Source organism: Otolemur garnettii, unplaced genomic scaffold (assembly GCF_000181295.1).
Source record: "Otolemur garnettii isolate 467f Iridium unplaced genomic scaffold, OtoGar3 scaffold00049, whole genome shotgun sequence".
NCBI classification, from domain to species: Eukaryota; Metazoa; Chordata; class Mammalia; order Primates; family Galagidae; genus Otolemur; species Otolemur garnettii.
Window position 1 is genome coordinate 3,348,633 of NW_003852444.1, and position 12,216 is coordinate 3,360,848.

Consider the following 12,216-nt stretch of genomic DNA (forward strand, 5'->3'; position numbering starts at 1 on the left):
TAAAAATAACCAAGGTTCAAGGACAGAATAGAAACCAACTGACCAAGTACCACTGTATCTTAGCCCACTGATGGCCTGGGCAGGCAGACAGCTTAGGAGATGGACAGGTCAGTAAACAAAAACCCAAAAGGAAAGACAAACACACAGAGCCAGATCTTAAACGCAAAGGAGATATGCTACCCCAATTCACAGACTCCACTGGAAACGGTAAATCCCTGTGAGAAAATGGCCTACTGGTTTGCAGATGAAAATAATTGGGAGAGCTGGTTGGAATAAAAGCTTAAGGAATATTGAAAAGAAAGCAATTCTTGTCAGCTAGATAGGTGTCTAATCTAAGAATTTTAGGGATCTCAGATTAAAAGACAGAACCAGCCAGAAGGAACTCGGAAGCAGTTCCAAGCATCTTAAGGGAATAATCAGATCCAGGATCTAAAAAGGAGTCCATATAATCAGCCAGGAATGGCAGAGAAAGGGAAGGATTCTGATTCCCCATCACCTTCACTATACCTTACTTAGTTCTGGGTTGGCAGGATGTAAGAGTCCAATCGAAAAAAAAAAGAAGAAAGAAAGAAAGAAAAGAAAAAACTTGAAAGAAATTCCTTAAATCTTTCCAGTAGTCACTTTAAAGTCAAATACTAGGGATTATAGCAGTTTGTATGGGACAAATTGCCCTTTAAAAAATCATAGAATTGTGCCAAGTATGATACCACCTGGACAAAGCAGTGAAATGTAAAATGTAATGGACCATGAGAAAGAATAGAGTCTTGTCCCACCTCCAGGACAACCAACTAGTCGCATAACCAGACGACTTTTTAATCTGTCAAATAAGCAAACTAACATATATCTTGACTTTCTCGCTGAGCTGGAGGTGCAAATGGCACGTGAGCATGCACTGAAACATGTCAAAAGCGAAATATAAAGCATTATTACAGTTGCCAGGGATGTGCTTTTATCTTTGGAGAATCTTCAGTCATATGTTTAATAGGGTTTAGGGTATTCTTTAAAAGAAGAGAAATTTGGTGTCAGGGTTTGTCTGTACTGCTTTCCCCCATATTCTGAAAGCAATTTCTAGAACTAAGGAAAAAGAAGATGAATTCTGTTTAGCTGGGTTCCTAAGAAACCAGAGTAGAGGCTGTTGTACCATGTTTTCTAGGGACTGATTTTAAAAGTTTCTGCTCCTGGGCTATCATTAATATACAGAGCCTGTGGTAAATTTGATACTTGTTTCGTCACATCACAAAATCAGTATATTAGAAAGAAAAAGATAAAAGAGACAATAGGCATTTAAATATAAACACAGCAAGAATTTCCAGTTAAATTCTAATTACTCTGGAACATATTAGTATCTGATACAAACATGAGAAACAGTGGATCACTAAGAGATATATCCTGACTCATCTCCTTGTGTAATAACAATATTTTGAATAATATCTTCATAGATTCGTCTTTTTTTAGGCTAGGATTTCTTTCAGCATAGCTGTTCCATTTTATAAAAATGATTTAGCTTTATTATACGTAAAAGATCAAAGGTAATTTAACTGACTTTTATCGTGACCAAGGAGGTCATGGTGAAGAATGCAGAGGCAAAGGGCTCACCAACTGCAAATACACACAGAGCAAACTCCATATAACTAGTAGTGATTTTTTAGGATTAAGTTTAGAATCATGACACGGTTTGGACCCTTCTTTCACAAAGATCAGGAAATATGAATACATTTAAAATGTTCATCTTCCATCTAGCTATTTTAAGGCCAAATGTGATAAAGTACATATAGGAATCATTATTTATAAGATTATCTAACTTCATGGCTCTGTCTTCTTAGGAATTTACCCTTTCCAAGAAAAAAAAAAAGAGTTTAGAATTAGATGAAAGAATACCTACTTAAATACTGTCTAAGTGAGAATATCTGATTTTTAGGAATTAAATTATTTTTTAAGAGAGTATCCTGATCAAGAATCAAGATATTGGACCTTCTTACCCCCCCAAATTTTTATTTTGGAAAAAAGGTCAAACTAAAAAAATATAGAATAATATAATGAACACCACTGCCAGCACTTCCTCCGTATTAGCACTATCTGTGTACATATGTTCTCTAGAGCTGTTAAATTTGCAAATAAACTGTGGAGTTCGTGACCCTTCACTGCTGTATATTTGACCATTCATTTCTTAAGAACAAAGAAACACACGGACATAACCACATCACTGTCACTCTCAAGAAATCTAACACTGACATATACTATCCAATATACAGTCCATATTAAAGTGTCTCTAACTGTTCCAAGAATACCTTTTATGATCGCCATTCTCTTTTATTTTTCTGATCCCGAACTTTGTACTGGATTTATAATACTTATTTCTTTAGTTTCCTTTAATCTTGAGCAGACTATCCCTTTTCTTTTGGATTTTATGACACTGACATTTTTTCAAGAGGTGAATCTAATTGTTGTTTCCAGAACATACAACAATCTGGAATTGTCTGATTATTTTCTCATGATTAAATTCAGTTAGTAAGTGTGGGGGGCAGGAAATGACACAGGTAATGCCGTGTCCTTCTCCATACGTCACAGCAGGAGGCAGATAGTGCATGTCAGTTAGGTCCAGCATTTGACGCTAAGTTAGTCACTGGATTAAAGTGGCATATGCCAGATTTCTCCACTATAAAGGTAAATTTTCCCCGTTTCAGTCATTGAGTAATCTGAAATACTTTGGGACTGTGTGGATATTTGTTTCCCAACAACCTTTTATCCAGTGGTTTTAGCATCTACTCACAATCTCTACTTGAATCAATTATTACACTGGTGATTATAAAATGACAAATTTCTAGTCCTATCACTCCTCCATTACAAGCTAGAAATACTGTAATATCACTGTAAACTCAGGGATTCCTCATTTTTATTCAAGGCACAATAATCCACCAGCATTATTATTCTTTCTGATATTCAAGTGGTCCGAAAATTGGTGAGTAGGACACTATCAGGCTGTCTTTTGTGTCGTGTGCATCAGCTTCTGAGTTCTTCCTTACTTTGTTCTTGCCCTGCCTCTGAAAGTCGGCCACTCACAGCATCCTGGTTACTTTTATTAGGGAGTGGTACAAAGACCACACTCTGGGTGCCAGGTATGATCGCTGCTGTGAGGTGTTTCATTGTTTCTAAGTCCTTTCGTGGGCACTATATATTTTTAAATATATTTCTAAAACAATTTGTGAGTTCATCTATAAATCAGTAAGAAAACAGACAACCCAAATGAAAAATGGGAAGTTCTCTTCTCCCAGCACGTAGGAAACTACAAAGAACACTGTTCATCCTAAAAACAAGAAGAGGCCAGATCATCGACAAAGTCCTAACTCTTTTTAAGCCACCCATTGGAGAGCTGAGAGTTTAAGAAGACCACAGAACCTGAATTCCAAAGACAGACAAGCCCCTCCCACAGACACAGGACGAGAGAAAGGTTTCATCTTTGAGAGGTCATGGGAAAAAGAGATGGGCACTGTATAAATAGGTAAGATGAAAATCAGTCACCATCCTAGGCAGTTTATTAGCTCATTCAATATTCACAACAACCACATGAGACATATGTATTACTTGTGGACCAAAGGTAACCAATAAAAGAACAAAAAGCAGTGATACACCTACACTGGAGGAGATACTATATCCCTTATTCTTATTATACTTGGAGATGTTACAGGTTTGGCCCCAGACCATGAAGGTAAAGCAAATATCACAATAAAGTGAGTCCCACAGCCTTTTTGGCCTCCTGGCACATGTAAAAGTTATACTTACACTATAGTGTAGCCTGTGATGTGTGCCATAGTACTGTGTCTAAAAACCAATACTTCACTAAAACACTAATTATCAATCTGAGCTTTCGGCAAGTAGTGATCTTGCTGGCTGATGATCTTGCCTCACTGATAATGGCTGCTGACTGATCAAGGTGGTGGTTGTGGCAATTTCTTAAAATAAGACAACAATGAAGTCTGCCTCATCAACTGACTCCTCCTGTCATCAAAGACTTCTCTGTAGCATGCAATGCAGTTTCACAGCATTTGACCCACAGCAGAAATTCTTTCAAAATTGGAGTTAATCCTCTCAAATCCTGCCACTGCTTTATCAACTAAGTTGATGTAATACTGTAAATCCTTCAGTGTCATTTCAACAAAGTTCATAGCATATGTACCAGTAAATTCCATCTTACAGGATCACTTTCTGGCCAGTGCAGTAGCTCATGCCTATAATTTCAGCATTTTGGGAGGCTCTGGTGGGAGGATCACTTGAGGCTAGGAGTTTGAGACCAGACTGACTAACACTATGACAACCCTAAAACAGAAAAATTAGCCAGGAGTGGTGGCACATGCCTGTAGTCCCAGCCCAGGAGACTAAGGCAAGAGTATTGCTTGAGCCCAGGAATTGGAGGTTGCAGTGAGCTATGATGACACCTCTAGGCTCTAGCCTGAGTGACAGAGCAAGACCCTACATCCAAAAAAAAGAAAGAAAGAAAAGAAACCACACCATTTTCTTTGCTCATCCATAAGAAGCAACTTTTACCATGGAACTGAATTTCTTCTAAACTCTTGCTAACACTGATATTTTGACCTCCTCCCCCGAATCACTAATGTTCTTAATGGCATCTGGAATGGTGAATCCTTTCCAAAAAGTTTCCAATGAACTTTGCCCATAGATTGGGCAAAGATTCCTTTGCCCATATCAGAGGAATCTCTATGTATGACAGCCATAGCCTTAGAAATGTAGTTCCTAACTAATAAGACTTGAACGGCTAAAACTACTTGATCTACAGGCTGCAGAACAGATGTGTGTTAACAGGCATAAAAACAACATTAATCTCCTCGTGCCTCTCAATCAGGGTTCCCGAGCGACCCAGTACATTGCCAACGAGCATAATACTTGGAAATAATTTTTTTCTGAGAAGTAGGTCTCAACAGTGAGGTTAAAATATTTTGTAGCCATGCTATAAACCAGGCGTCCTTAAACTGCAGCCCACCTAGAACATTTATCTGGCCCGCCAGGTGTTTTTGCTGCCACTGCCTGCCCTGCTTAGCAGCCGACTCATCCCAGGGCCTGTAGTCTGGCCCTCCAACAGTCTGAGGGACGGTGAACTGGCCCGGTGTTTAAAAAGTTTGAGGATCCCTGCTATAAATAGATGTGCCATTATCCAGGCTTTGTTATTCTATTTCAAGAGCACAGATCAAGCAGATTTAGTAGATTCTTACGGGACCTAGGATTTTTAGGATGATACATGTATATTGGCTTCAACTCAGTCACCAGCTACAACAATAGGCCCTACAAGAAAGTCAGCCTATCCTTTGAAGTTTGAAGCTGGGCATTAATATCTGTCTAGCTATGAAAATATCAGACAACATTTTTTTCCTACAGAAGACTGTTATATCTCCATTGAAAATCTGCGGTTTAGCATAGCCATGTTCGTCACTGAATGTTAGCGAGATCTGAAAAACTTGCTGCTGCTTCATTATCAGCACTGGCTGTATTATTACACTTTTATGCTATGGAGAAAGCTTCATTCCCCAAATCTCATGAACTAACCTCTGCTAGCTTCAAACTTTTTCCTGTGGCTTCCTCACCTCTCACACAGAACTGAGTCAGGGGCCTTGCTCTGGATTAGGCTTTGGCTTAATGAATGCTATGGCTGGTTTTGATCTATCTAGAACACTACAACCTTCTTCATGTCTGCAGGAAGGCTGTTTTGCTCTTACCTTTCATGCATTTACTGGAGTACCACTTTTAATTACCTTCAAGTTCTTTTCTCTGCATTCACAACTTGACTAACTGTTGGCACAAAAGGCCTGGCTTTGGCCTGTCTCAACTTTCAACATGGCTTCCTCACTGAGCTCAATCATGTCTAGCTTTTGATGTAAAGTGAGAGACACATGACGCTTCCTTTCACATGAACAATTAGAGGCTATTGTTCATAATAATAAGCCTGTAGGGTGGTCACCTCTAAGGAATTGTAGGGTTATTATTGGCCTAATTTCAATATTGTTCTGTCTCAGGAAATAGGGAAGCCCAAAGAGAAAGACAGAAGTGGAGAAACAGCCAGTCAGTGGAGCAGTCAGAACATACAACATTTGTTAGTTCACTTTGTTCTCTGGTGCCCCAAATAATTACAACAGTAATTAGACCACTAATCGCAATCAGTACAACAGGTATGATAATAATGAAAAACTTTGAACTATTACAAGAATTGCCAAAATGTGACAAAGAAACACCAAGGGAGAAAGGGAGCAGGTGCTGTTGGGAAAATGGTACCAACAGACATTGCCATAAACCTTCAATTTGTATCCATGAAGTGCAATAGAGTGAAGCACAGTGAAACGTGGTATCCCTGTGTAACGAAGAGTCAAGAGATAAAGTAGCACCACATGCCTAACACTACTGAACCCTATACTTAAAAACGGCCACAGTGGTAAATGCTATTTCTTTACAATTTTTTTAAAAGTAGGATACCAAGCATATTAATTAGTAATAACAACTACAATTAACAGGTAGAAGTAACACAGCAGAACCTCCATAGTTGACCACCTCCATAAGCTGACCTGATTTTCACAGACCAGAACTGTACCACAGTACGCAGTGTACAGGAGGCCTAGTTCCTCATGGTGACCACCTCTGTATATTGACCAGTTTGCCACAGTCCCTTGGGTGGTCAACTTACAGAGGTTCTACTGTACTTGAGCTAGGAAAAGAAGAGGATCGTTTTCATTATAATCTCATTTGAACTGCTACATTTTCTTTAATGTGTATGTGTGTATTACTTTGGTAATTTTTCCAAAATCTGAAAAAATGGTTTTACCTTGATCTGTAAGACATCTAGTGGGACAGTTTCTCCTTTCACGATGGCAAGTGCAGCATCTGTAATATGCCTAAAGAGAACAGAAGAAAATGCTCGCGTTCTGAAAAAGAAGCAACAGCCCCCTCTCCCCTCTCTCCCTCTCTCTCTCCTCTGCCCTGAGTATTAATAGTTGGGCTGGGAAAAAGTCACAGTGTTTTAAAATAGTCCAAGGAAGCAGAACAAAGGAAAACAAAACAAAACAAATCCTCATGTAAATATAGTGGAAGACTCTGATACAGACTCAAAGAAAAGGCTTTGGTAAAAAGAAGTTTATACCAGGTACTAATCATTCATTTATTTAAGATTTAGTAAGTCTGACTCCTATTTATCATTGGAGAATATCACACTTAAATAATATAACATTTTTATTCACTTGTAAGAAATCTGAACACTTCAAAAAACAGTATTTCCTTTTCCTCTAACAGCCAGAAGAGTAACTACAGGACCAGATTTGTTGTGGTTATCTTAGCAAAACCTCAGACATATTTCTCTCATTTTCCAGGATTACTAGGATGCACTTCCTTTTATTTGCCGTTTTTATTTTTTTCAATAACATGAGACTATTTTTATCTATATTCTGATAATCATTTGAAAAGTCTAAGGTAAAAAAAAAAAGCATTTATCAAAAGGCAGGTACTACTGACATCCATCAGGGCATGTGAAATTGTGCCAGGCTTAGATGCAGCTTTGGCTTTGACACAAGAGATAGTCAACAACAAAAATACGTATATATTAAATCAACTAGTGGCTAAACAAATTAGGCAGCCTCCCTGCCCCTCCCAGAACCTGTCTGCTGTCTCTGTGCATGGCTGGCTATTCTCCTCCTTCAGATCCAGGCAGAAATATCCCCACAGCAGAGAGGCCTACCCTAGCCAGCCTAGCAGGAGGTCCTTCCCTAATAACTATCACTGAACTGTGCTTACTTTCCTTCATAGAAGAGAACAAGCAATAAGACATCTTTCTTTATTTGTATTACCATCTCCCTCATCCTGGAGATTGGGAGTCCCACAAGGGTAGTTTACTGACCAATATAAAACCTGCATCTAGCACAGTGCTGGGCACATAACAGGCACTCAATATTTGCTGGATGAATTGTTTGATTCTAGCACATAAAAAGGTACAGAGAATTATACCATAAATTCCTGCATATCCCTCATCCAGCCTCAACAATCTTCAACTTACAGCCAATCTTATTTCCTTTATATCATTCGCTTGCTGGCCCTACCCTGTATCAATTAAAGCAAATCTTAGATGTCTTAATACTTCATCCATAAACAGTTCATTGTGTATCTCAAAAAAACAAAGACTTAAAAAAAATAAATTATCATACCTAAAATATTAAATAACTCCTTTTATATCAACATACACAGTAGGAACTCCATAGCTGACCATTTCCTTATACTGACCACCTCCTTAAGTTGACCTAATTTTCAAAACCCAGACATGCACCACATGTATGTGTCAGCACAGCAGGCCTAGTTCCTTATGGTGACCTCCTCCATATGTTGACCAGTTTGCTACAGTCCCTTGGGTGGTCAACTTACAGAGATTCTACTATATTTAGTCAATGTTCAAATCTCCTCAATTAACTCATATTTATCTTCCTTTCTTTGTTCAAATCAGGATCCAAATGAGATGTATTAATTGCAATCGCCTTCTTATACATTGTGTGTTTCAAGTCTCTTCCAATCCATAGATTCCCTCTCCTTTTCTTTTCCCCACTTAAAGATAAGGGTTGTTTTAATATTGAGTTTCTGAGGGTTTGGATTTTACTGATTACATCCCTATGGATTAACATGAATCTCCATTTCCTGTATTTTCTTGAAAATCATATCTAGAAGTAAAATTTGGGGGAAAATCCAGGTGTGGTGCGTATTTGCACCAGGAAGTACATGGCATCTGCCTCTGTCTCATTCGTGGTAATGGTAACCACTGATAGTCATTGTCTAGATTCACTAATTAACAGAGTTGCAAACTGGTGATCATTTAGTTCTATTATTCCTTCTAATGTATTATGTAGTCTACAAAGAGAAACATTCCCTCATAAGCAATTTGGATACTTTAAAATATAGGTCATAGGAGAAAGTCAGTATAAATGCTGGATTTGAAAACTTCTTAGTATCGCTAGGACCTCACTCAATGATTTAAGTATATATTTGATATAGTACAGTGATTAGCTTTATCGATACACAAATTGTTCCAAATAAATAAGTTTTAACAGTGGAGTAGCCATATGAGGTCTATGAAAATATTAGCCAAAGATAAGGAGAAACTAACAGTTCATCCCCACTATGCAAGTAGAATTATCTAAGTCAGAAAGAATTACTTTAATTTTTTAAACTTTTTTTAGAAGACTATTTTCTTAGAGAGTTTTAGTTCACAGCAAAATTGAGAGGAAGGGATAGGGATTTCTCATATGCCTTCTGTCCCCACACATGTACAGCCTTTCAGGGTTTTTTTTTTATCTTTGACTTTCTATAGTTTGGAGAAGACGTGTGGTTTTTTTGGCATTTACTCTTTGTGGTGCTGAGCTTCTTGGAGCTTTGGTTTCGTGTCTGACATTAACTTGAGAAAATTATTAGTCAAAATTGTTCAGCTATTTCTTCCATTCCTTTTTTTCTTCTCCTGGTGCTCCCATTACATGTATGTTACACCTTTTGTGGTTGCCCAGAGTCCTTGGATATTGTGGTTTTGTCCAGTCTTATTCTCTTTGCTTTTCAGTTTTCAAAGTTTCTACTGAGACGTCATCAAGCTCAGAGACTCTTTCTTCAGACTCTTTCTTCAGTCAGTCATTAAGCCTATCCACGGCGTCCTTTATTTCTGTTAGTGTGTCTAGCTCTAGCATTTCTTTCTGGTTCTTTCTTAGGATTTCTATCTCATACTTGCATTGCCCATCTGTTCTTACAGGCTGTCTACTTTATCCATTAGTGTCTATATCATATTAATCATAGTTTTTAATTCCCAGCTGGCTAATTCCAATGTTCCTGCCATAGCTGGGTTTTTTTTTTAAATTAAATCATAGCTGTGTACATTAATGTAATCATGGGGTACAATGTGCAGGTTTTATATATAATTTGAAATATTTTCATCAAACTGGTTAACATAGCCTTCACAGCATTTTCTTAGTTATTTTGTTAAGACATTTATATTCTACGCTTAGTAAATTTCACATGTACCCTTATAAGATGCATTATAGGTGTGGTCCCACCAATTACTCTCCCTCCACCCATCCTCCCTCCATAGCTGGTTCTGATGCTTGCTCTGTCTCTTCAAATTGTGTTTGTTAGTATGCCTTGTAATTTTCCTTGATAGCCTGATATTACGTACCAGATCAAAGGAAGTGCTGTAAATGGGCCTTTAGTAATGTGTGAAGGTGGAGGAAGGAAGCAATGATTAGGTCCAATGATTAGGTATCAGCCTTTAATGGGCCCACGCCTCTGGACTGTGAACTCCACAAGTGTTTCTTCGTTTTTTCCTTCCCCTTAGGTGGGACAGAATGGGACTGTGGATGGGAGTTGGCTATTTCTCTTCTCCCACATGGAAGGCTAGAGCTGACTTGAGTTAGGTACTTCCCTTCCCATAGGTCACTTAAGCCTTAATAATAGCCCAGCAGGTTGGGTTCCAGTGACTAGTTTCTCCAAGGGGAGGCCTCATTAAGCACAGAATGATCTGGCATATTTCAAAATGGTCCCTTTGCCCCTAACAATGCCAAAAGCATAAGAAGATTTCTCTGTGGCAGCCCAGATGAGCTCTTAGAGGTAAATGTCACAATCATGGGGTGGGAGACACCTATGATTGGTCCCCCTGACACCTAACCACACTGAGCCTGCAGCGTTCATCAATCACAGTTCAAGTTTTCCTATCCTGGCACCAGTTTCCACAGCCTTTCTGCTCATCAGTCTCTGAAATGGTAAGTCATGGCTCCTCCCTGTATTTCCTGTCTCTCCAATATTGGAGGCAGCAGTTTGCCCTGTATACTCTCCTCTCTTTCAGATCCAGGAAGAGTTGCTGAGTTTCAGTCTGTTCAACTTTTTACTTGTTGTTAGGACAAAATGGCAACTTCCAAGCTCCTTAACATATGGTAGTGGAAACCAGAAGTCTGAACTTCTTTTATGAAGTCAGATTCACTGTGATATAATTTATACACAGTGAAATTCATTCTTTTAGGTATAATATTTTACACATTTTGACAAATGCTACAGTCATGTAACCACTACCATGAACTCCACATAGAAGGTGCAAAAAAAAAAAATATATATATATATACACACACACTTTAAGAAAAAACTGTTATTAAATTTGTAATACTCAAATCATGTTTGCCTTCTGCAACTACAAGAGGTGCTCAACATGACTTTATTCGTCTTTTGCAATTGGTATATATTGAGTCTTATGAGTTTAATACAGTTTTTTTCCTTTCCTAAAATGTGTATACATTTTTTGGCATCCTCTGCATATAATCTTTCAAACATCCCAAAACTTCCTTCATGATGCCTTGATAGCCAATTCTCTCCCCTGACTATCAGTTCCTATAGTTTTCTGTGTCTCTAATTTTGCCTTTTCCAGAATGTCATATAATAGAATCAAGGTGCTGAGCTTCTTGGAGCTTCTGTATTTCCAGTTCAGCCTTTTCATCTTAGCATGAGTTTGAGATTCACTCATGCCACTTGCTCTATCAAGAGACTGTTCCTTTTTACTGCTGAGTAGTATTCCATTGTATGGCTGCACCATAATTTGTTTATCCATTCAACAGTTGCTGGACGTTAGCACTGTTCTCAGTTTTAGACAGCTGGGAATAAGGCCACTACAAACATTCATGCATAGGTTTCTGTATGGACATATGACTTCACTTTTTTTGGCAAATACCTAAAAGTGTGATTGCTGTAGTAAATGTTTAATTTTTGTATAGTGACGGTATCGTTTTGCATTCACACCAGCAAAATCTGAGAATCTCAATTTACCGCACATACTTGTTGGCACTTGGTGCTGTCAGGTGTTTGGTTTTTTCCCCTTGTTCCAGCCATTCTAACAAATGTATAGTGACATCTCATGGTGGATTTAATTTACATTTCCTTGATGACTAAAGATTTTCTTCTAAAGGTTTACAGCTGTAGATTTTATATACAGTTCTACAACCAATTTCATGTTAATTTTTATATAGTGTGAGCTATGAGTTGAGGATTTTTTTAATATGGTGTCCAATTATTCCTATACCATTTGTTGAAAAAAGTGTCCTTTCTCCATTGAACTGCCTTAGCGCCCTTGTTAAAAAAATCAGTTGTCCATATGGGTGTGGGCCTAATTCTGGACTTTTTCTTCTATTGATTTGTGCGTCTCCTTTTTTTTTTTTTTTT

At 38.1% G+C, this 12,216-nt stretch overlaps 1 protein-coding gene across 1 annotated transcript in view; it reads right to left on the minus strand.

Annotated features, from left to right (window-relative positions):
* Nucleotides 1-12,216, minus strand: part of AGK (acylglycerol kinase) — a 77,841-nt gene that overhangs the window by 23,513 nt on the left and 42,112 nt on the right. The window contains exon 9 of the mRNA XM_003791647.3: nucleotides 6,824-6,893. Within this exon, the coding sequence (XP_003791695.1) occupies nucleotides 6,824-6,893 (70 nt within the window). The remainder of the gene's footprint in view (nucleotides 1-6,823; nucleotides 6,894-12,216) is intronic.